This window comes from Ranitomeya variabilis, chromosome 1 (assembly GCF_051348905.1).
Source record: "Ranitomeya variabilis isolate aRanVar5 chromosome 1, aRanVar5.hap1, whole genome shotgun sequence".
NCBI classification, from domain to species: domain Eukaryota; kingdom Metazoa; phylum Chordata; class Amphibia; order Anura; family Dendrobatidae; genus Ranitomeya; species Ranitomeya variabilis.
In genome coordinates, this window is record NC_135232.1 from 355,300,379 (window position 1) to 355,322,434 (window position 22,056).

At 47.4% G+C, this 22,056-nt stretch overlaps 1 protein-coding gene across 3 annotated transcripts in view; it reads right to left on the reverse strand.

Moving 5' to 3' along the window:
- Nucleotides 1-241: 241 nt before the first annotated feature.
- The window catches only part of SEMA4D (semaphorin 4D), a 141,008-nt gene continuing 119,193 nt past the window's right edge, over nt 242-22,056 (reverse strand). For 2 of the 3 annotated variants that reach the window (XM_077299883.1, XM_077299897.1), the window contains 3 exons: nt 2,633-2,836; nt 1,569-1,663; nt 413-880 (listed from right to left, as the gene is read on the reverse strand). In XM_077299883.1, the coding sequence (XP_077155998.1) occupies nt 851-880; nt 1,569-1,663; nt 2,633-2,836 (329 nt within the window). In that variant the 3' untranslated portion in view covers nt 413-850. Of the gene's footprint in view, nt 881-1,568; nt 1,664-2,632; nt 2,837-22,056 lie in introns of all 3 variants that reach the window. The other variant, XM_077299889.1, reaches the window with a different exon arrangement.

The window sequence follows — 22,056 nt, forward strand, 5'->3', positions numbered from 1 at the left end:
CGGGATCCAGATCGCTGCTGCGTGTCAAACACAACGATATCGCTATCCAGGACGCGGCAACGTCACGGATCGCTATCGTTGTTAAGTTGTTCAGTGTGAAGGTACCTTAAAGCTGAAAATCTCAGCTTAATGAGCCCTTAAATGCTGCTGTCACTGCTATCTACATCTATAGTTTGATTTCTTTGCCTGTGTGGATTGGATGAGTTGATACCAACATCTGGTAAGAATTTCATGTCAATAGCACCTTTAGAAATATATTTATTTAGAAAATTGGTGACATGTCCAATACTTATTTAACCCTGTGTATATACTTGACTGTATCATTACCACCCTGCAAGGACAAACAAGATATGTCTTTGGCAGAAAAAACTTACTAGAAAAAATGTGCAAACAAAATAAAGATAATGGAATTAGACAGGTACAAAATCACTTTAATTCCATGGGAATGGTCAAAATATATTTTCCACTTTGCAAATTAAGTCAGTAACTAGCACTGAATTACCTATACAGGTTTATGTTAGTTACGCAACAATAAAATGAAGTGCAAAGTCTGAATGTTAATCACACACCTGCATATTCTCACAATGCTCAACAATCTACAACCACTTACCCTAAGAATGTAGGATGGAATTTTTTTCTTTATTGTTTCAAACAATGGCAGTATCCTCAAAACATCCAAACTATACTCACGACTATAGTAAAATTAACTGAATAAAACAGAAAATTGCTTTCCAAAATACAGTGACACAACGTGTATAGTCTTCTTCGCGTATCCATAATACAACTCTGTTCATGAAGGCCTGGGCTGCTTATTCTAGGAATTTGTCTTGTTGCATTTTCCCCATTTTGTTTAATTGACTTCTTTCTTGTTGCAGCTCTCCTAAAATAATGGAAAACAGTTTCAGCACATTCCTGGGTCCAGCTTTATTCAGGTCAAGTGTTATGTCACCAGTCACATGAATTTTAAGCACAGCACATTCTGCAGAGCTGAACAACTTCATAAATGTTGGTGGAATTGTTCTCTACAATTTTACAAAAATAAATTAAAAAAAACAAAAATAAAATAAAACTGGAGAACTGAAGTACAACACCCAAAATGTTGTCAAGAAAAAAGAGTTGAGTTTGAAAAAGAATAATCATCAAGAAATGTCCTATAAGAGGGCTTATCCTTGCTGAAATGCGACATGACTCAAAGTACGACAAATACATAAGGTTTGCACATTTTTAAAACTATCAAGTCTAAATTTGAAGTGTACAAAAGTTATACAGTATTGAAAAGTGTACATTAATGTATTCCAAAAGGCTTATACAAGCAAAAGATTCAATCTTCATGTCCCCAAGAGACTATGAGGGACAAAGAAAGCAAATCAGTAAATTACATGTACCCAGATATAAAGCCACTGAAAAATACAAGTCCTCTGCAGAGTCACAAGCCCTTCCTTATACAGATACAATGTTGAGTAAATTATATCACAAAAAAAACAACACACACAACACTTGGTCATTTACTTGGTAGAAGCCCCAAGCAGTCATAGTTGCTACACAAATAGTCATGCAATTAACTATACCCAGGATTTTTTCCAACCCTCCATTATGTTGTTGTGCTCATTAACAGCACTCTTCCATCTTGCTAGTTCATTTGACCACCCGTGGTTTAGTGAACCTAAAGAAATTGGAAAATAGGTTAATAAATAAAATGCATCAGTATGGCAGATTCAACATTAGGCATTTGTAGTTTAGGAGATGAACCTTTAAAAGAGGTTGTTCCAAGTTTGGAAGGCATCCCCTATCCAATAACTTCCAGATGACTAGAAAAACGTCTGCTCAGCCACCCATGGATCTTGAGAACGGGGCTTTGAGGAGCACAGGGTGCATGGAGTAGAGGTCAAGCTTGCACAGCTTCACACCATTCATTCTTAATAGGAATGAATATCACTGGCCTTCCCATTGAGAATGATAAAAAGAGCAGAGGTGCGCATGCTTGACCTCTGTTCCATTCACAGGGGACTCTGCAAAGCACCGTTCTCAAAGTTTGGCACAAGCCCTTTAAACTTCTCATATATTTTAGCAACAAAGTGCATGCAAAACAGTCTTGATTATTAGAGGTCCACTATGACAACAAAGCCACCTTATAATGTATTAATGGTATTTTTAAACCATGTAGCAATGTAAAAAAAAAAACTGCTTAAATTGGTCAATTACAGGTATTACCTAGCAAAACAAAGTTGCAATTTGTAGCCGACACTGCTCAATCATTCATTGAAAAGGCCAGTGGTTTCCGATATATCTTCCTCTAGGACCTGAGTCTAGGTATGCTAACCGCTGAAAATCAGCACCTAGAGATCAATGCATTTGCAGAGATTTGCAGTACACCTTGTAGCTGCTGGAATCTTTGTATTTGTAGACACCAGGAACACATGACTTTGTGCAGGGCTTACTAATCAGAATAGGCAGGGCTCCAATCTTGCAGACACAAACAACAGACGTGGTGGCCACTGGACCAGGGTCTTGCGAATCGATTCACTAATCTCTATTCAGCACTGAGTCGCCTATTTTTAGAAAGCTCATTTTCCCCCTTACTCTACGTTTTTAAATGATGCAGACAATAAAGAACCTGCCATAAGATTTTTACCTGTAGCTCTGATGAACACTTTGGAAGATTTCTGCCCAACTTCTGATTCAATTGTACAATGATACTCTGCATCCTTAGAGGCAATATCTCTCACCCAAGTAAGAATGTGCACATTTCCTTCAGCAAGTGGGAGAATAGCTTCCTTAGCACAACTCTCCATTTTTACTCCATCTTTTTCCCAAACAAAATGTACATCTTTTGGACCTAAAGAACAAACAAAGTTTAGATTGAGGATATAGAACCGCTCACAATCTTTTAGATGCTATGACGGCAACTTTTTTATCCAAATATTTCAGAATTTATTACACCAACATAGTACTTTATCTGCTTCTTCATGATGTTCTTACAAGCAGGGTCGGACTGGCCCACCGGGAAACCTGAGCATTCTCCAGAGGGCCCTAGGTTCTTGGCAGACCCTTGAGCAAGAAGCAGAGGGGACCTACTGGTTTCAACTGAATGTGCGTGCATCTAAGGATGCACATTCAGTTGAAATGTTTTGCAACGCGACCGCAAAAGTTAATGAGGCCACCGTCATACCAGAGACCATCAGCTAACTTCAGAGCTCGCATCGCAGGCAGCAAAATACGGTGTGCAAAACTTTCCATTAATATGCTTGGATACAGCACTTTGAACAGCCAGATTCTTTAGCAATGACCTTTTGTGGCTTACCCTCCTTGTGGAGTGTGTCAGTGACTGCCTTCTGGACATCTGTCAAGTCAGCAGTCTTCCCCATGATTGTGGAGCCTACTGAAAGAGACTAAGGGACCTTTTTAAATGCTTAGGAAGCCTTTGCAGATGTTTTTTGTTAATTATTCTAATTTACTGAGATAATGACTTTTGGGTTTTCATTGGCTGTAAGCCATAATCATCAACATTACCAGAAATAAACACTTGAAATAGATCACTCTGTTTGTAATTACTCTATATAATATACGAGTTTCACTTTTTGTATTGAAGAACTCAAATAAATTAACTTTTTGATGATATTCTAATTTTGTGAGAAGCACTTGTATCCTGGTGGAGTCCATGGATCGGTGATAAACTTGGTTGTTTAAACAAAAGAAGCCTCTTAACACAAACTGACTTATTTGTACATTCCAGTTGTGGTGTGCATACAGTAGATGTGCAGAGCCTCCCGTGTTTTACAGTCAATGCTCCACTATAACAGGGATAACGGCTAACAGGTATTTGCATATAGCTGTAGGGTGGGCCCCTAGGGTCAATTCCTCCTGTGGGCCCCAGACACTCCAGTACAACCATGCTTACAAGGCATATAAAGTATAAACAAAGCCAACTTGCATTTTGTAAACTTACTAATGTACCTTTTACACTAAATGCATTAACTCTAGTTGTAGGTTGGTATCAACTTATCTAAATGTAATTAACCCCTTAACACCTTTACACCCGAGGGTGGTTTGCATGTTAATGACCAGGCCAATTTTTACATTTCTGACCACTGTCCCTTTATGAGGTAATAATTCTGGAACGCTTCCCGGTGATTCTGAGATAGCTTTTCTGTGACATATTGTATTTCATAACAGTGGTAACATTTCTTTGATATGATTTGTGTTTATTTGTGGGAAAAAAAATGGAAATTTGGCAAACATTTTGAAAATTTTGCAATTTTCCAACTTTGAATTTTCATGCCCTTAAATCACACAGACATGTCACACAAAATACTTAAGAGAATCTGTCACCTACTTTTTCTTATATAAGCTTTGGTCACCGCCTTTAGGGGTTTATCTACAGCATTCTGTAATGCTGTAGATAAGCCCCCGATGTAACATGAAAGCTAAGAAAAACAAGTTAGATTATACTCGCCTGGGGGGGGTCTGGTCCGATGGGCGTCGCGGTCCAGGGCCTCCCATCTTCATGCGATGACGTCCTCTTGCTTGCTTCCTGTCGCGGCTCCTGCGCAGGGGTAATTCTCTGCCCTGTTGAGGGCAGCGCAAAGTACTGCAGTGCGCAGGCACCGGGAAAGGTCTGAGAAGCCCAGCGCCTGCGCACTGCATTACTTTGCGCTGCCCTCAACAGGGCAGATAAAGTACGCCTGCGCAGGAGCCACGACAGGAAGCAAGGAAGAGGACATCACATGAAGATGGGAGGCGCCGGACCCGGACCGCGATGCCCATCGGACTCGGACCGCCCTGGGTGAGTAAAATCTAACTTGTTTTTCTTATCTTTCAGGTTACATCAGGGGCTTATCTACAGCATTACAGAATGATATAGATAAGCCCCTAAAGGCGATGGACGCAGCTTATATATGAAAACAGTATTACATACCTGGTAATGTGTTTTTTCATGAGACATGACGGCACCACGAGAGGGGATCCGCCCATCAAGGACAGGAAACCTTCAAGATAAAAGGGGCGGCTCCTCTCTCCACATCAGTTGTTTTACAGAGTACGAGAGGAACTCCGCTGGTTAGTGTACACATAAGTAATACATCCTATACGGTTCTATTCACCGATACCCCAGGGAGTGTACAATACAAATAATGCTAATAATGCACCCAACTAATGACGTGATCAAAAGGGTGGGAATATAAGGGTGCCGTCATGTCTCATGAAAAAAACAGATTACCAGGTATGTAATACCCGTGTTTTTCCATCATACATGACGGCACCACGAGAGAGTTACAGAGATTTGTATTCTCTTTTAGGGAGGGATCACTGCTTGTAACACTCTTCTCCCAAATGTGAGATCAGAGGTAGCAGATAGGTCTAGCCTATAATGTTTAAAAAATGTAGACGGAGAGGACCAAGTGGCCCGCCTTACAGATTTGGTCGATGGCAGCATCTGCTCTCTCCGCCCACGACGTCGCCATGGCCCTCGTGGAGTGGGCTTTCAGACCCTGTGGAACAACTCTGCCTGCACTACTATACGCTAGAATAATGGCCTCTCTCACCCATCTAGCGATAGTTTGTTTTGAGGCTTTAGGGCCCTTCCTTGACCCCTGGAACGAAACAAATAATGCCCTCTGTTTCCTCCAGGATTTTGTACTCTCTAAATACTGTAGGATACATCTCCTGACATCTAGGCAATGGAGTCTCTTCTCTTTCTTCTTACTAGGATTGGGACAGAAAGAGGGTAGGGTTATGTCCTGAGCCCTATAAAATCTCGATACCACTTTGGGGAGATATGCCGGATCTAATTTTAATACGACCCTATCGTCCATAATTTGTGTGTAAGGGGGGTCAGCTGACAACGCGTGTAAATCCCCCACCCTACGGGCCGATGTAAGTGCCACTAACAAAGCTGTCTTTAATGTTATTACTTTATCTGATGTTGTATTTAACGGCTCAAAGGGGCTTTCTGTCAAAGCTGTCAACACTAAATTTAGATCCCATGGTGGAGGAGTAGGGGATGGAACAGAGTCAGCTCTACTACAGGCTCGGATAAACCTCACCACCCACCTATTGCTTGACAGGTCACAGTTGAATAAGGCTGCTAAGGCTGAAATGTGTACTTTGAGGGTACTAACAGCTAACCCCAGATCTAAGCCCTTTTGCAGGAACTCCAGTATTGCCACTATCGGGACCTCCCCTTCCCATATTGGCCCTGAACTGGACAGGAATTTCTTCCATATTCTCCCATAGATCTTGGTCGTTACTGGTTTTCTGCTACTGAACAAGGTGGATATTAAGCCAGCTGAGAACCCTTCTTTCTCTAGTAACGACCGTTCAAATGCCAGGCTGTCAAATGTAGCCCAGAATTCTGCGGGTGGTTGAAGGGACCCTGTGTTAGAAGGTCCTGGTCTTCCGGGAGAACCCACGGGTCCGTCACTGACATCACTCTCAGCCAGTAAAACCATGGTCTTTTCGGCCAAAAGGGAGCTATTACAATTACCCTGGCCTTGTCCTCCCTGATCTTCTTCAGAACTGCTGGGATTAGACATATCGGTGGCAAGGCATACAGGAGTCCCGACGTCCATTCTATGCTGAAGGCGTCTACTGCCAACGGCCTGTCTGCTGGGTTCAGGGAGCAGAACTTTTGAACTTTTTTGTTGGCTTTCGAGGAAAAGATGTCTACACTGGGTCTTCCCCACATGTGTACTATCCGTTGAAAAATTGACTTTTTTTAGGGACCATTCCCCTTGTCTTAAGTGGTTCCTGCTTAGAAAGTCTGACTTTATGTTGTCCACACCTCGAATATGCAGGGCCGATAATGAAAGGAAATGCCTTTCGGCTAGAGTCATGAGTCTCTTGGTTATGTGCATCAGTGACCGAGAACGGGTGCCTCCCTGGTGGTTCACGTATGCGACCGCTGTTCGGTTGTCCGATAGAACTCTCACATGATGCCCTGCCAAGTGTGGGAGTAACCTCTTTAGCGCTTTTTCGATCGCTAGGAGTTCCCACTCGTTTGAGGATAGATTTTTCTCCTCTTGAGCCCAGGGGTCTTGGAACCATAGTGTGTCTGAGTGAACTCCCCACCCCCATGGACTGGCGTCCGTTGTGATCACTTTGGAGGCTGTGTATGTCCAGGGAACTCCTCTCGGAGATGACTATCTGTAACCACCATCTGAGTGATTGGAGTAGAGAGTGGGAGAATGAGTTTCTGCTCTAGCTGCCCCTGAAGTTCCAGGTCGTTCTGCAGCACACACCATTGCAGTTCTCTTGCATGGAACTGGGCCCATTTTACTGCCGGTATGCAGGAGGTTAGAGACCCTAACACCGACATGGCTCTTAAAGTCATCTCTGTTTTTTTTTTTTTTAATGTGGACATAATCATTTGTTTGATCTTTTCTTCTTTTTCCTCTGAGAGGCGACATTCCTGCGCCACGGAGTCTGCCGTTATCCCCAGGAAATTCTGGACCATTGCTGGCTCTAGTTTGAATTTCTTGAGGTTTAGTTGCCATCCTAGTGTCTGTAGAGTGTCCATCACTATTCTGACCTGCTCCTGACAGTGAGAAAAGTTTTTCCCCACTATCAGGAAGTCATCTAAGTAGGGTATTATCAGAGTGTCTTTTTCTCTGAGATGTGCTGTGACCTCTGCAATCAGCTTTGTAAATATCCGTGGGGCTGTTGCTATCCCAAAGGGCAGAGCCCTGTACTGAAAGTGACACAACTGGGACCCCATCTGAACTGCCACTCTGAGAAACTGACGATCTTGTTGTCTGATTGGGACGTGATAATAAGCGTCCTTGAGGTCTAGGACGGACATGTAACACTGAGGATATAGAAGTTTCACCGCTGATTTTATGGTTTCCATCTTGAAAGATGGTATTATAAGAAATTTGTTGAGGCCTTTTAAATTTATTATTGTCCTCCAAGAATTGTCCGTTTTTTTTTTATGAGAAAAAGAGGGGAATAAAATCCTTCCCTCCTTTCCTCTATAGGAACTTCTTCCTAGACGTGCTTGTCTAGGAGTGATGTTACTTCCCCCTCCAGACTGTCTTGTTTCTCTTGGGAGGACTGTACCAGGGTCTGCATATATCTTCTTGGAGGCCAGTGGTGGAATTTTAGTTTTAGGCCTGATCCTATGATCTGTCGGATCCATACGCTGGATGAGATCCTCTCCCAGGCTGGAAGGAAGTGAGAGAGCCTCCCTCTCACCTGAGAAGGACCGTCACTGGGAGGGTTTCTTGGTGTCCCCGGGGGACTTGCCAAAATAGAAGCCCTTTCCTCCCCTGGACTGCTTATCGAAGTTGCTCCTGTCTCGGTCTCTATACTGCTGCCTTCGGAATTTTTGGCCTCTCTGAAAGGAGCGCCGAAAGGGCTGAAATGGCTGTTTTGTAAAGTTTTTCTTTTTATCACCGGCTTTCTCCAACACCTCGTCTAATGCCGGTCCAAACAGAAAGTTCCCCTCACAAGGCAAAGAGCAAAGCTTCATCTTTGCCTGTGTATCTCCTGGCCAGCATTTAAGCCATACTGCCCTGCGTCCTGTGTTGGCTAAAGCTGCTGACTTTGCTGCCAGTCTAGCCAAGTCTGCTGATGCTTCAGCTAGAAACACTGCCGCTGCTCTCATGGTTGGTATTGCCTCTAGGAGAGTTTCTCTGGGAACTTTTTGTTCTACCTGTTCCTCCAGGTTGTCTATCCAGATTTTAAGGGATCTGGCTACACAAGTGGCCGCGATAGCTGGCCTTAGTGCCCCTGCTGAGACTTCCCATGCTGTTTTCAGGGAATCGTCCACTTTTCTGTCCAAAGGTTTTTTTAGAGAACCTAAATCCTCGAATGGCAGGGAGGATTTCCTGGCAACTTTTGAAATTGCCACATCAATTTTCGGGGCTCTATCCCAAGATGAGGAGGCCTCCTCTTCAAAAGGATATCTTCTCTTTAGGGAGGTGGTTACTTGGGACCTTTTCTCCGGTTTTTGCCATTCCCTTTTAATCAGTTCTTGTAGCTGTTCATTAATAGGGAATGACCTCCGTTTTTTCTTCTGCAGACCACTGAACATAAGCTCTTGTGCTGTCTTTTTTGCCGTCTCGTCCACCAGCCCCATGGTAGAGCGAACAGCCTTTATAAGCTTATCCGTAGCCTCCGCTGGAAATGTATCCTCCTCCTCTGAGCTACTATCTGAGCAGTGAGATGTATCTGAGTCCCCCTCTGACTCCGAGGAATCCCTCTGGGATGCTACTGAGGGGCTGGATCTGTCCCTAGATCTGGCATCTGTGTCAGCTGTCTGTAATGCTTTTACAGACCTACAGACCTCTGATTGGATCAGTGATCTTAGACTCTCTGTAAAGGAGGGTGTTTCCTCCGCTACCGTCTTGTTAATGCAATCCTGACAGAGATTTTTATTCCAGGATGGTTTTAACACTTTTCTGCATAAGGGACATTCCTTGTTTTTAGCCTTTGATTTCTACTTTTTGGGGACCTCCTATACTCCACCCCCAATGTATGTAAGAAAAGAGGGGAGAGACGGAGATAAGAGAAGAGAAAAGAACAGACATTAGCGTGCTGGACTTTCTCGCAGTTCACTCACCACTCGGACGCTTCCAAAGTACGGGTACCGGATCCGGAGGTTGGCTGGTTTTCTCCGTGTCTCCCAATGAGACTAGGGACCCCTCTCCTTGGTATGGCGATCCATCCGTACGCTGTCCGAGCGGCTTCTACTGCTGCTATGGCGGATCTGGCTCTTCTCACTAGAGCGAGACCGCCTCTCCTGCACCTCTTGCTGCGGCATCAAATGTTCTGGTGAAAAGCTCTCCATCATACACACTACCACGTAACAAGAGCAGTCACAATCAACCAGGCCTGGATTAGTGACACAGGGCAGCACTTCTGGTTCGTTTAAAAAGATTCACCTTTTTTTTTTAATGGATCACCTGGTTGATCCTGCCATTACTGGTTGCTTCAGTAATTAGGTGCATGTGCGCACCTGCTTATTGATTGATTACCTGGTTGATCGTGCCTGTACCACCTCCGGTGCACATGAATACAACCAATCACCTGGCTGATCCTGCCTCTGCCGGTAATTTAATTTGTGCCCATGCGCGCCGCCGGTAGTTACGTCCGGTGCGCGCTACTTTAATCAATTATTTCACCTGGTTGATCCTGCTCCCAGCGCCAGCATCTGCGCATTCTCTTCTATGCGCGCACCCGGCCACTACATCCGATGCGCGCTGGAACTCCTGGTCCCCCTGCCCCTTCGCCTGCAACTAAGGTTCCGAGTACTGCCGAATCCCGGATGAAGCCCGTGCGCACTTCCTGCTTCCGGCCGGCACACGCGCTGAGAAACCTCACCATGTCCTGGGCTCCTGGTCACCGACTGAAGCTGCAGTCACTCCGCCTTCGCTGCCACATACACCGCTCTCCCCCCTGCGCTGCTTACAGGTAATCCATACAGGAAAGGAGAGGGATGGAGGGGGAGGGAGAGGAAAACCCCCCTTTTTCAGTGCTCAACAGGGAGGGTTCAATACCTTCTGAGGAGCCTTACCTAGCCTGGGCACCGATGTGTCTCACAGGCTGCATGGCCACCATGGATCAACAGGGAGGGCACTATAACTGTGACCTCCGTGGATCCCAAGGGAGCAGTAGGTTTTTATGGTCACAGGGAGGTTACACCGCCGTGGCTTCCGAGGTCCAGTCTTCACCCGGGCTTTCGCCTCATGGGCTATGGCCATGCTTCGCTCAGGGGGGCATGGGATACATGATTCCCGAGGCGACTACCGGTACCTGGTGACGGGTGCAGCAGACCAGCGCCTGCCCAAATCCACCCGACCCAGGCATCCTCTTCTATCTTCATCAGAAGTCTTCTATCTTGAGGGTTCCCCGTCAAGGACAGGAAACCAACTGATGTGGAGAGAGGAGCCGCCCCTTTTATCTTGAAGGTTTCCTGTCCTTGATGGGCGGATCCCCTCTCGTGGTGCCGTCATGTATGATGGAAAAAAGTAGGTTACAGATTCCTTTCAATGAGTAACATTTCCCACATGTTTATTTTACATCAGCACAATACTGGAATTTTTGCAATTGTTTTGCATTAAAAACTTTGCACCGTTTGGCTTTAAGGTTGTTTGTTTCTCTGCACATTGCTGGCTCATGAGCTCACTATGATGGTGAGGTTGTAACTCTTATTGATCTTCTACTTAACTTTGATGTTGTCAGATTTATAAATCAGAACAGTGACGTTAAGCTCAACTATGACGTGGTCATAGCTTACAAAGAAGCACAGAAAAAAAGACAGATAAAAGAGTTTCAGGCTCCTAGTCAGAACATGCTCACTGATGGATTCTCAGTTGATTAATTTTGTAGCCAGAAAAGTGCAGGGAAACAAAGATTCAGCAAGCCAAACTGTGCCAAAAAAAAATTGTAGACTAAAATATATCCTTTTAAGTTTAGCCCCTTCAAGACATGTGCCTAGCAGAGCCAGCGATATCATCAAGTGTCAGCTGACGTCCAGCGATCTGTGATCGTTGAAAGCGCCTATCGCGGGCATTTAACCCTTTCAATGTCGCTGTCAATAGCAACAGCAGCATCGTTCTGCTTATGGAGGGACTGGGCTCCCCCTTTCCCCAAATCAGCACAAAGTGATTGCTATCACATTGTGCTTGTGGCCCCAGGCTGAATAATGGCTGCAGGGTCACCCAGGTATGGAGTCTGGTTGACAGCTCTAATGCCCTGCAATGCAAAAGCATTGGAAAGCATTAGATCAGCAACCAGACCAAGGAAAGTACATATCCCATACTGGAACGAAGTTAAAAAAAAAAATACCGTATATAAAATCGTGAAATAAAGTTTGTAAAAATGTGAAAAAATTGAAGATGTTTTGCAAGTAAAAATGCACTTTTTATTTAATCTGTTTGGCAAACACTGGATAAAAACAAAACAAAAAATATATATATAACTTTTTAGTCAAATTGACACACAAAACATAGAATAAAGAAGTGATTAAAAAAAAATCACGTACAGCTATAAAAAGAGTACGAGTATGTAAAAACAAATTATTTTTTGTAAAAAAAAATATTTTTAGTGTGCAAAAGCATATAAACAAAAAAAAGCCAATATAGATCTGGTATGAATGCGATCATAATGACCTGAAGAACAAAGTTGCCTGATCGCTTTTACTGCAAGGTGAATGGCGTGAGAAAAAAAAAATACTAAAAACAATTTATGAATTTCTATTTTTTGTTAGCTCTGGAAAGAATAAAAACGTCAACTCATCCCACAAAAAACAAACCCCCACACAACTTTCAGTGGAAAAAAGAAAGTTATAGCTCTCAGAATATCGTGATGCAATAAAACACTGATTTACAAAAAAAAGTTTGTTATAGTGTCAATATAGCAAATTACTGTATATACTTTAGTATAAGCCGACCCAAGTAAGCTTATTGACTCGAGTATAAGCCAGGTATGCATTGTGCCCTCATCCCTATCGTGGTATGCATGGCTCCCCAAGTCCCCGTCCTTGTATGCATGGCTCCCCAGTCCCCGTCATTGTATGCATGGCTCCCCAGTCCCCGTCATTGTATGCATGGCTCCCCAGTCCCCGTCATTGTATGAATGGCTCCCCAGTCCCTGTCATTGTATGCATGGCTCCCCAGTCCCTGTCATTGTATGCATGGCTCCCCAGTCCCTGTCATTGTATGCATGGCTCCCCAGTCCCTGTCAATGTATGCATGGCTCCCCAGTCCCTGTCACTGTATGCATGGCTCCCCAGTCTGTCATTGTATGCATGGCTCCCTTTCCGTCATTGTATGCATGGCTCCCCTTTCCCGGTCATTATATGCATGGCTACCCTCGGTCCTGTCGCTGTATGCATGGCTCCCCCAGTCCATGTCATTGCATGCATGGCTCCCCAGTCCCTGTCCTTTTGTGCATGGCTCCCCAGTCCCTTTCCTTTTGTGCATGGCTCCCCAGTCGTGTCCTGGTGTGCATGGCTCCCCGGTCCCTGTCATTGTATGCATGGCTCCCCGGTCCCTGTCATTGTATGCATGGCTCCCCAGTCCCTGTATGCATGGCTCCCCAGTCCCTGTATGCATGGCTCCCCAGTCCCTGTATGCATGGCTCCCCAGTCCCTGTCCTTGTATGCATGGCTCCCCAGTCCCTGTCCTTGAATGCATGGCTCCCCAGTCCCTGTCATTGAATGCATGGATCCCAGTCCGTCATTGTATGCATGGCCCCCCAGTCCTTGTATGCATGGCTCCCCAGTCCCTGTCCTGGTATGCATGGCTCCCCAGTCCGTCCTTTTGTGCATGGCTCCCCAGTCCCGGTCATTATATGCATGGCTCCCCCCCAGTCCCGTCGTTGTATGCATGGCTTCCTAGTCCCTGTATGCATGGCTCCCCAGTCCTTGTCCTAGTATGCATGGCTCCCCAGTCCCTGTCCTTGCATGCATGGCTCCCCAGTCCCTGTCCTTGCATGCATGGCTCCCCAGTCCCTGTCCTTGTATGCATGGCTCCCCAGTCCCTGCATGCATAGCTCCCAAGTCCCTGTCCTTGTATGCATGGTTCCCCAGTCCCTGTCATTGTATGCATGGCTCCCCAGTCCTTGTCCTTTTGTGCATGGCTCCCCAGTCCATGACCTGGGGTGCATGGCTCCCCAGTTCCTGTCCTGATGTGCATGACTCCCCAGTCCCTGTCCTTTTGTGCACGGCTCCCTAGTCCCGGTCATTATATGCACGGCTCCCCCCGATCCCGTCGTTGTATGCATGGCTCCCCAGTCCCTGTCCTTGAATGCATGGCTCCCCAGTCCTTGTCATTGTATGCATGGATCCCAGTCCGTCATTGTATGCATGGCTCCCCAGTCCTTGTATGCATGGCTCCCCAGTCCCTGTCCTGGTATGCATGGCTCCCCAGTCCCTGTCCTTTTGTGCATGGCTCCCCAGTCCCGGTCATTATATGCATGGCTCCCCCCCAGTCCCGTTGTTGTATGCATGGCTCCCTAGTCCCTGTATGCATGGCTCCCCAGTCCTTGTCCTAGTATGCATGGCTCCCCAGTCCCTGTCCTTGCATGCATGGCTCCCCAGTCCCTGTCCTTGTATGCATGGCTCCCCAGTCCCTGTCCTTGTATGCATGGCTCCCCAGTCCCTGTATGCATGGCTCCCCAGTCCCTGTCATTGTATGCATGGCTCCCCAATCCTTGTCCTAGTATGCATGGCTCCCCAGTCCCTGTCATTGTATGCATGGCTCCCCAGTCCCTGGCATTGTATGCATGGCTCCCCCCGCTCCTGTTGTATGCATGGCTCCCCCATCCCGGTCATTGTATAGATGGCTCCCCAGTCCATTTCATTGTATGCATGGCTCCCCAGTCCTTGTCCTTTTGTGCATGGCTCCCCAGTCCCTGTCCTGGGGTGCATGGCTCCCCAGTTCCTGTCCTGGTGTGCATGGCTCCCCAGTCCATGTCCTGGTATGCATGGCTCCCCAGTCCCTGTCCTTTTGTGCATGGCTCCCCAGTCCCGGTCATTATATGCATGGCTCCCCCCGGTCCCGTCGTTGTATGCATGGCTCCCCAGTCCTTGTCCTGGTATGCATGGCTCCCCCCGGTCCTGTTGTTGTATGCATGGCTCCCCCATCCCGGTCATTGTATGGATGGCTCCCCAGTCCCTGTATGCATTGCTCCCCAGTCCCTGTCCTTGTATGCATGGCTCCCCAGTCCCTGTCTTTGTATGCATGGCTCCCCAGTCCCTGTCCTTGTATGCATGGCTCCCCAGTCCCTGTCCTTGTATGCATGGCTCCCCAGTCCCTGTCATTGAATGCATGGATCCCCAGTCCATCATTGTATGCATGGCCCCCCAGTCCTTGTATGCATGGCTCCCCAGTCCCTGTCCTGGTATGCATGGCTCCCCAGTCCGTCCTTTTGTGCATGGCTCCCCAGTCCCGGTCATTATATGCATGGCTCCCCCCCAGTCCCGTCGTTGTATGCATGGCTTCCTAGTCCCTGTATGCATGGCTCCCCAGTCCTTGTCCTAGTATGCATGGCTCCCCAGTCCCTGTCCTTGCATGCATGGCTCCCCAGTCCCTGTCCTTGCATGCATGGCTCCCCAGTCCCTGTCCTTGTATGCATGGCTCCCCAGTCCCTGTATGCATGGCTCCCAAGTCCCTGTCATTGTATGCATGGCTCCCCAGTCCTTGTCCTTTTGTGCATGGCTCCCCAGTCCATGACCTGGGGTGCATGGCTCCCCAGTTCCTGTCCTGGTGTGCATGACTCCCCAGTCCCTGTCCTTTTGTGCATGGCTCCCTAGTCCCAGTCATTATATGCACGGCTCCCCCCGGTCCCGTCGTTGTATGCATGGCTCCCCAGTCCCTGTATGCATGGCTCCCCAGTCCCTGTCCTTGAATGCATGGCTCCCCAGTCCCTGTCATTGTATGCATGGATCCCAGTCCCTCATTGTATGCATGGCTCCCCAGTCCTTGTATGCATGGCTCCCCAGTCCCTGTCCTGGTATGCATGGCTCCCCAGTCCCGGTCATTATATGCATGGCTCCCCCCCAGTCCCGTCGTTGTATGCATGGCTCCCTAGTCCCTGTATGCATGGCTCCCCAGTCCTTGTCCTAGTATGCATGGCTCCCCAGTCCCTGTCCTTGCATGCATGGCTCCCCAGTCCCTGTCCTTGTATGCATGGCTCCCCAGTCCCTGTCCTTGTATGCATGGCTCCCCAGTCCCTGTCCTTGTATGCATGGCTCCCCAGTCCCTGTCATTGTATGCATGGCTCCCCAATCCTTGTCCTAGTATGCATGGCTCCCCAGTCCCTGTCATTGTATGCATGGCTCCCCAGTCCCTGTCATTGTATGCATGGCTCCCCCCCGCTCCTGTTGTTGTATGCATGGCTCCCCCATCCCGGTCATTGCATAGATGGCTCCCCAGTCCCTGTCATTGTATGCATGGCTCCCCAGTCCTTGTCCTTTTGTGCATGGCTCCCCAGTCCCTGTCCTGGGGTGCATGGCTCCCCAGTTCCTGTCCTGGTGTGCATGGCTCCCCAGTCCATGTCCTGGTATGCATGGCTCCCCAGTCCCTGTCCTTTTGTGCATGGCTCCCCAGTCCCGGTCATTATATGCATGGCTCCCCCCGGTCCCGTCGTTGTATGCATGGCTCCCCAGTCCCTGTATGCATGGCTCCCCAGTCCTTGTCCTGGTATGCATGGCTCCCCCCGGTCCTGTTGTTGTATGCATGGCTCCCCCATCCCGGTCATTGTATGGATGGCTCCCCAGTCCCTGTCATTGTATGCATGGCTCCCCAGTCCTTGTCCTTTTGTGCATGGCTCCCAAGTCCCTGTCTTGGGGTGCATGGCTCCCCAGTTCCTGTCCTGGTGTGCATGGCTCCCCAGTCCATGTCCTGGTATGCATGGCTCCCCAGTCCATGTCCTGGTATGCATGGCTCCCCAGTCCCTGTCCTTGAATGCATGGCTCCCAAGTCCCTGTCATTGTATGCATGGATCCCCAGTCTCTGTCATTGTATGTATGGCTCCCCAGTCCCTGTCCTTGTATGCATGGCTCCCCAGTCCCTGTCCTTGTATGCATGGCTCCCCAATGCGTGTCCTAGTATGCATGGCTCCTCAATGATTGTCCTAGTATGCATGGCTCCCCAGTCCCTGTCCTTTTGTGCATGGCTCCCCAGTCCCTGTCATTGTATGCATGGCTCCCCAGTCCTTGTCCTTTTGTGCATGGCTCCCCAGTCCCTGTCATTGTATGCATGGCTCCCCAGTCCCTGTCCTTGTATGCATGGTTCCCCAGTCCCTGTCATTGTATGCATGGCTCCCCAGTTCCTGTCCTGGTGTGCATGACTCCCCAGTCCCTGTCCTTTTGTGCATGGCTCCCTAGTCCCGGTCATTATATGCACGGCTCCCCCCGGTCCCGTCGTTGTATGCATGGCTCCCCAGTCCCTGTATGCATGGCTCCCCAGTCCCTGTCCTTGAATGCATGGCTCCCCAGTCCCTGTCATTGTATGCATGGATCCCAGTCCCTCATTGTATGCATGGCTCCCCAGTCCTTGTATGCATGGCTCCCCAGTCCCTGTCCTGGTATGCATGGCTCCCCAGTCCCTGTCCTTTTGTGCATGGCTCCCCAGTCCCGGTCATTATATGCATGGCTCCCCCCCAGTCCCGTCGTTGTATGCATGGCTCCCTAGTCCCTGTATGCATGGCTCCCCAGTCCCTGTCCTTGCATGCATGGCTCCCCAGTCCCTGTCCTTGTATGCATGGCTCCCCAGTCCCTTTCCTTGTATGCATGGCTCCCCAGTCCCTGTATGCATGGCTCCCCAGTCCCTGTCATTGTATGCATGGCTCCCCAATCCTTGTCCTAGTATGCATGGCTCCCCAGTCCCTGTCATTGTATGCATGGCTCCCCAGTCCCTGTCATTGTATGCATGGCTCCCCCCCGCTCCTGTTGTTGTATGCATGGCTCCCCCATCCCGGTCATTGTATAGATGGCTCCCCAGTCCCTGTCATTGTATGCATGGCTCCCCAGTCCTTGTCCTTTTGTGCATGGCTCCCCAGTCCCTGTCCTGGGGTGCATGGCTCCCCAGTTCCTGTCCTGGGGTGCATGGCTCCCCAGTCCATGTCCTGGTATGCATGGCTCCCCAGTCCCTGTCCTTTTGTGCATGGCTCCCCAGTCCCGGTCATTATATGCATGGCTCCCCCCGGTCCCGTCGTTGTATGCATGGCTCCCCAGTCCTTGTCCTGGTATGCATGGCTCCCCCCGGTCCTGTTGTTGTATGCATGGCTCCCCCATCCCGGTCATTGTATGGATGGCTCCCCAGTCCCTGTCATTGTATGCATGGTTCCCCAGTCCTTGTCCTTTTGTGCATGGCTCCCCAGTCCCTGTCTTGGGGTGCATGGCTCCCCAGTTCCTGTCCTGGTGTGCATGGCTCCCCAGTCCATGTCCTGGTATGCATGGCTCCCCAGTCCTTGTCCTGGTATGCATGGCTCCCCAGTCCCTGTCCTTGAATGCATGGCTCCCAAGTCCCTGTCATTGTATGCATGGATCCCCAGTCTCTGTCATTGTATGCATGGCTCCCCAGTCCCTGTCCTTGTATGCATGGCTCCCCAGTCCCTGTCCTTGTATGCATGGCTCCCCCCGATTCCGTTGCTGTATGCATGGCTCCCCCATCCCGGTCATTGTATGGATGGCTCTCCAGTCCCTGTCATTGTATGCATGGCTCCCCAGTCCCTGTGCTTGTGTGCATGGCTCCCCAGTCCCTGTCATTGTGTGCATGGCTCCCGAGTCCCTGTCATTGTGTGCATGGCTCCCCAGTCCCTGTCATTGTGTGCATGGCTCCCCAGTCCCTGTATGCATGCCTCCCCAGTCCTTGTATGCATGCCTCCCCAGTCCCTGTCATTGTATGCATGGCTCCCTAGTCATTGTATGCATGGCTCCCCAGTCCCTGTCCTTGAATGCATGGCTCCCCCGTCCTTGTATGCATGGCTCCCCCCGGTCTCGTCGTTGTATGCATGGCTCCCCAGTCCCTGTTCTGGTGTGCATGGCTTCCCAGTCCCTGTCCTGGTGTGCATGGCTCCCCAGTCCCTGTCATTGTATGCATGGCTCCCCAGTCCCTGTCCTTGAATGCATGCAACTATGGAACTCTCTGCTGTATGATGTTGTAATGAGTGATTCATTACTTAAATTTAAGAGGGGACTGGATGCCTTTCTTGAAAAGTATAATGTTACAGGTTATATATACTAGATTCCTTGATAGGGTGTTGATCCAGGGAACTAGTCTGATTTCTGTATGTGGAGTCGGGAAGTAATTTTTTCCCCAATGTGGAGCTTACTCTTTTGCCACATGGTTTTTTTTTGCCTTCCTCTGGATCAACATGTTAGGGCATGTTAGGTTAGGCTATGGGTTGAACTAGGTGGACTTAAAGTCTTCCTTCAACCTTAATAACTATGTTACTATGTCCCTGTCCTTGTATGCATGGCTCCACCTGGTCCCGTCGTTGTATGCATGGCTCCCCAGTCCCTGTTCTGGTGTGCATGGCTTCCAAGTCCCTGTCCTGGTGTGCATGGCTCCCCAGTCCATCATTGTATGCATGGCTCCCCAGTCCCTGTCCTGGTATGCATGGCTTTATCCCCTTATCCTTATGTATGATTCCTGTTTAAAAACAAAAAAAAATCCTATTTACCAGCCTGCGCTCCCATGGTGGCACTGCATCTTGTTCCGGCGCCGGCAGCTCTTCCTGCCGAGCGATCATGTGGCCCAGCTCATTAAGGTAATGAATATACACGCCACGCCTATTAGAGGCATGCATATTCATTACCTTAATGAGCGGTGCCACGTGACCGCTCGTCTGGAAGAGCTGCAGTAGCCAGCGGCCGGAACGGAGATGCAATGACAGCACCAAGGGCACGCCGGTAGGAGAGTACGATGAGTGCTGGACGCCGGCGGCTGTCACTGTGCGCTATTACAGCAGCGGCACACGCTTTAGCCACAGCCGCCAGCTCCGGCCTCTGTGACCCGCTGCTCTCCCTCGGCGGCTTTCTGGGACTGTGACTCGTGGATAAGCCGAGGGGGGCGTTTTCAGCACAAAAAAAAAACGTACTGAAAAACTCGTTTTATACACGAGTATATACGATATATTAAAAAAAAACACTAAATAACCATGGCATTTTTGTAATTCTACTGATCCGAAGAATAAAGTCACTATCACGATTAGTGCATGGTGAGCAGCGTAAAATGGCATAAAAATAAATGCAAGACAATTCCCAAACTGATTTTTATTTGATTTTTTTTCCAATTTCAGAAACACAAAATACCGTAAACAAATAAAAATGTATATACATCTCTTTACAGTGGGTCCCTATGGTGGAGAGATGCTTTTGGATCCATCCTGACAATGCACAGTGATGCGTGCCTACCTCCTGAGCGTATGCACCCAACAGTGTCCACAAGTGCAGTGTGACTCCACAAATGTTCAGTAAAGAATCAGCGTAGGGTTATATAGACTTATTTACAAATTGCCGTGAGGCAAATAGACCCAAACTAAAGATTCTGTGATATTAAAATGTAACTTATTTTCAAACTTATTAAATTGTGCTATTTAAAACCAGTGTCTGTATTGACACTGTATTGGTTATTAAATAGACTTTGTCTTGGTTACTATTGATTTCTATTCTTTTATGGAAACATAGTGTTAACAGAATGTTCCACTCTCAGAAGAGTTTTAATGATCAATTTTTATCCACTAGCAGTTATGGGACTAAACAGATTGCCAACTGATTTTTAATTATTTGGCACTGACCATGTGGTCAGTCCACTGAGTACTAAATTTTCACATCAAGATTTATTCCCGCTATTAAATACAAATGGCTAATCTGGTTGTCTCCATTAATGGGAATATCACATCTGTTAACCCTAGGACACTAACTTCATATTATTTCATTCAGGTAACTCTTTGCATAATGTGGCCGTGGACCACTATTTTATTTATTTTTTTTTTAATATGAGTACCAACAGAGACAAACTACCTTTAAAACATATAACCCGCTGCCTCCCCAACATGTTTCACCATTGCTGGCTTCTTCAGGGGGCTGAGGCTACAATGGCCATTGATTGGGACCTTTCAGCTTATATAAGGTTGGTTTGTGATGTCATAGAGGTCATCCTATGGATGGAATTGACAATTTGGCCAATCCTGAAGCATTAGTGACAATCATAGGAATATATCCAGTAGGCGAATAGAAATGTCAATCAAAGTTTTAGCCAATAGATTCTTCTTGGATAAAAATCAAACTCACCCAGCCAATCTAGAGACTACACAGGACCATCCCTCAGATTGCCATCCAGTTGGAACAGCGCATTGTGGACCTTGCTTTAGTTTGGATCACTGCACTGCCGGCTTAGATTCAGCTAATCATGAGAGTGTCGGACCCCCACCAATCTTATATTAAGAAGAGTCGTCAATTGTTAGGTCCTGGTCCCGGCACATATCTCCACAAGCAGAAGCCAAGCACTACATATTGGGCAAAATAGCACATTTGCAATATACACACTGCAATATCAATTGCGCACTAATTTTTGGAGCATGCTAGTGGAGTCAAAATAGTCACTACACCCCTAAACTATTTCCAAGAGTGTAATTTGCAAAATGGGGTCACTTTTTAGGGATTTCTGCTGTTTCGGAAGCTTAGGATCTTTGCAAATGGTGCCCAAATACTACCCAGGAAACTCAGCTCCCTAAAAGCCAAGTGGCACTCTCTCTCTTTTCAGCCATGCCGTACTCCCAAACAAAAGTGTATGACCATATGTAGGGTATTGCTGCATTCGGAAGATATTGCTTTATAAATGTTTGGGTCCATTAACAGTATTCTTTGTGAAATATAAAAATTTGGGGCTAAAACAACATTTTCATGTAAAAAAAAAATAATTAATTTTTCATTTTCACCAGCCAATGTTTTGAGATTCTGTGAATCACCTGTGTGTTCAATATGCTCACGATACCTCTAGATGAATTCCTTGAAGGGTGTAGTTACCAAAATGGGGTCATTGTGGGGCGTTACTGCTCTAGCAGTACAAGGGCTCTACAAATGCGGCACGGTGCATGCAAACCATACGAGCAAACTCTGCTTCCAAAAACACCACTCCTTTCAGTGAGGTGACCGGGGTTCATTCGCTATGAACTCCGGGGACCTTTCTCACGTCAGCAATACACACTGCAGGAGCGTAATCACACTCTCGTCTCAGTGTGTTTCGGCTGGCGTGGAGGGCAGTCGCATCACCAATGTGACTGGTCTCCTAATCATCTCCACCATCCATCAATTATTGTCGGAAAGATGAGGAATATGGTGTTTCATTATTTTTGGTCTTTGACATGGGCTTCGATGGATTATAGGAATAAAGGTGAACATATCAGGGTTTTGTTGTGTAAAAGAGGGTGTGGAGTTCCATTTCAAATAAAGGACTTTATTCTTGAAGTGTCTTTTTTACAATATGACTATGGGGTTAGCAATGGGGGAGTCTTCTACACGCCTCTCCATTACCAACCCCTGGGCTTGATGTCAGCTGACAATACAACGCTGACATAAACCCCAACCCTATTATCCCACTTGTCACA